The sequence below is a fragment of the Eucyclogobius newberryi genome, unplaced genomic scaffold (genome assembly GCF_026437365.1).
Source record: "Eucyclogobius newberryi isolate DKJ021-1_F unplaced genomic scaffold, fEucNew1.0.hap1 SCAF_3, whole genome shotgun sequence".
Classification (NCBI taxonomy): domain Eukaryota; kingdom Metazoa; phylum Chordata; class Actinopteri; order Gobiiformes; family Gobiidae; genus Eucyclogobius; species Eucyclogobius newberryi.
In genome coordinates this window covers 26,278,663-26,282,070 of record NW_027315945.1, presented here as the reverse complement: position 1 = coordinate 26,282,070, position 3,408 = coordinate 26,278,663, and the positions used below count along the sequence as shown (strand labels likewise).

The 3,408-nt window shown below is 42.4% G+C and overlaps 1 protein-coding gene across 2 annotated transcripts in view; it reads left to right on the top strand.

Annotated features, from left to right (window-relative positions):
* The first annotated feature begins 380 nt into the window (after positions 1 to 380).
* aplp1 (amyloid beta (A4) precursor-like protein 1) overlaps positions 381 to 3,408 on the top strand; it is a 39,330-nt gene continuing 36,302 nt past the window's right edge. The window contains exon 1 of one of the 2 annotated variants that reach the window (XM_072460484.1): positions 381 to 667. In XM_072460484.1, the coding sequence (XP_072316585.1) occupies positions 599 to 667 (69 nt within the window). In that variant the 5' untranslated portion in view covers positions 381 to 598. The remainder of the gene's footprint in view (positions 668 to 3,408) is intronic. The other variant, XM_072460483.1, reaches the window with a different exon arrangement.

Sequence of the window (3,408 nt, the reverse complement as noted above, 5' to 3'; positions counted from 1 at the left end):
TCCCCCCCAATTGACGTGGATCGACGTTTGGGAACGCTACACCTGAATTTGTGGTCTTCCGCCAAAGCCGCGCCCAGATACCTGCGTGAGATGCGCGCGCGTGCGTCACCTGTCAAACCCAGGCAACACGTCTGGTACACGAGAACGTAGAAAGAATACAACTTTACACGGTAATACAGCCTAATCAGTCAAAAAAAGCTTAATTAAACTCTCTTACTTTTTTTTTTTTATCTTACTTTTCTAATCCATTGTCAGATTCCAGATTTCAGTATTTCTGTAATACACATCTTCCGCCACCAGATGTCGCTCTTCACCAAGGAAAAACATGGCAACAGAAACGCGTGCGCCTGAGCGAAATCGCCGCAGAAACAGGGCTTGGTTCAGACAACATCCACTTGCACACAACAGCGGCGGGTGCAACCGGAGAGAGGGAGAGCGGCCACTGTGATCAGAGACACAGGAAAGGATACTTCACGAGGGAAGCCGACGCACCATCCATCACTGCGACTGATGTAACCAAACGACGCACAATCAAGTCATTTATTTGAGAATTGTTACTGGACGAAAAACGCGAGTGACACCAACGAAAGAGGAAAAAATGGGACACATTGCGGTGCCTATGTTGATGGCTGTATTGTCCTTCTGCGCGTGGGGAGACAACGCCGAGGTGAGAAACAAAACCCCAAGAACGACGCGCGTAGGGAAAAAACTCGATTATCTGCGACGTGACTAATGCGATTTAAACGCATTTATTGAACATTTCGTGTCGCAAAAATGTCCAGAGGTGTAGCAGCATCTCCATATCGACGTGACACCCTGAGCTATGTATCTGGGACACCGTTTAATTTGTAAATGTACAATCCAAACGCAGCGATCTGACCGAGGCATAACAGAGAGGTCGTGTGTGCGTTTTTTAAAAAAAGTCTGTGCTTTTTGAACGCTGCGTCAAGCCCGGGCCTGTGTCTTGTCATTAGAAAACGTTATAGGCCTTTGGGTCTGTGGAAGGATGGAGATCACATATAGTTTCATTGCATCCATGTTTGATTGTCCCCGCTTTTATGGAAGGGCTGTACATTTCCAAAGTGTGCCAAGTTCTGCCAACAACGCCAGACCTGTGTAATATGCATTTAAAATCAGAACTATTTTGTGTGGATGGGTAGTTTTGTTGTATGCTATTGCACTGTTGTGACTTTGACGTACCATTGTGCACTGGTGAGTTCAATGAGGAGAACCCTAACTCGCTATCCATCTTTCCATCTGACAATAGCCAAAGAGCAAGGACAGTAGAAAGCCCCTACAGAAAGACAGATCAATATGGCACCAGCTGCTCCTGCCTCTGCCCCTTGTCTCTCCATGACCTTACAGTCTGTGATGGGCAAGAGCTCCATTTCAGTGTGGTGCAAGCAAGGACACGTTTCAAACCAACTGCGAATCAAAGTCGTGTGGTATAAAGGAGGGTTTCCTATTCCACCTTAATTGTTTGGAGCCCCCCCCCCCCTAGATGTTTATGTAGTAGTGATCTTCTGTAAGTCAGTGGCAGTCCTAACCCACTCTCCCTTTTTCAAAGTGAAATTCATCTTCTCCATAAGAGCCTTAGTGGGATTACTGCCATGCACTAGCAATGGGCTTTAGCTTCATACAAGGAAACCTGCTGGAGAAGGTTTACGTTGAAGATTACAGCAGAAGAAGGGTGGCTCTGCTGGATTAGGCTGTCGCATTAGACCTAATAAAACCGTCAGACTCCTCTAATAAATTACCTCCTTGAAATTAGTTAATTTGATGATCCAATTTTCAAATTCACTGTGGTTTTACTGCGCGCAAACAATATGAAATATGCAATTATTTCCGGTCTTCTAACTTAATAGACAGAGTTTATAAATGTTCTCACTTTTAAAGAAGTCTTCGAAAATGTAAAGCAAGTTACAATGTTCATAACACTCAGTTTGACAAAGGCAAAATGTCATATACAGTTTAGGTTTTTGTACAGATTCTCTTGTGTTATGGATAAAAGGGAAACACTGCAGATATACTTTAGATTAACTGACACTGATCGTTCTCTAACAGACTACTACCTTCGAGATCAATTGGCTAACAGTGTGGCATAGCATTGGAGTTTACTTTTAATCACAAGCATTAACATGAGCTTGGGACTGGACAACATACACAATGCCCTTTGTGGCTGACACAAAAGGGTTCATTTAATTTTACAGATTGAGGTTAAGTGTTGAAAAAACCTTTGAGCCTCGCTGTTGTGTAACACATAATCAAAGTTATGCAGACAGAACATGGAGATCCTCTATTATCCTATTATTCCCATCTATTATTCCCACTATCGGTACACGAAGAGAACAAGACTAAATTGGATCTCTATTTGGAGAGAGAACGGAGAGAATGATTTCAGGAAGAAAAAAAAAGTGAGTCATGAAATTGCTTGCAGCTCACGACTACCTGCAGTACTGTAATAGCTATAGGCTTGTTCCCAATCCACATCACCATCTGCCTCTCCGAGCGGGACAGGAGGATTTGGTGGGGGGGGAAAGGAGAAAGTAAAAAGATCAGGACAGCTAGACCTCTGTATACACACACTCACTGCATTTGACTCACTTAATTAATTTTAGAGCCAGGAGATAATCACGTTGGACTAATGGATTCCTGTGTGCTCGCTTGGCTTCGTACTCGAGGCCATGAGCCAGTGGACATGAATGTTATCATTTTATTGTCACTTATTCTTCCCTTTTTGCTAGCGTACTTCCACTTACAATTCTATAGTGCACTTTCAAAATGATGTGAATTATTCATGAACATTCAGTTGAAATAGAGGTTATGCACTTACATCTTTTTTATCAGAATGTTGTTTCTCAATTGTTGCTTCAATAAAAGAGCTGGCTTGTTGGCTGAGGGGGAGATAAAGGACGCTTTCCTGTGGCCCACAACAATTAATTTCCTCACGACAGAGACTCGGTGAGAGCTTATTTAAAGAGAGACAGGTTCAGTTCAGAGAGTATTATCTGAAAGCCTGTATCTGGAATCAAGACTAAGGATGCATAAAGTAGATTTATTTTTCATCTGCAACAACAGATTAAGCTGGCTACCATTTAAACATATATTTTAGATTTTTTTTTCCCTTTCTTTTTAATATCCCTCTTTATAAATCTCTGCACATTGATTTAAAAGAATATTTGCTTGTGCATTTACTCATTACTCCGCTGCTTTTTCTTCTGGAGCAGGTTATGAGTTCAAGTCCTGTTGCCATAGAGAGCTGCACTGGTAGAAATGGATTCAGCTTTGTAGTATCGCTGAGCCAGGGTGAACCCCAAAGTTCCCTCGTTGCCAAGGTAGCAGCCAACACAATCAACAAAATGAATGTGTGGCTTCATACCATTGGTTACCTTTGCTACCTTATTCAAA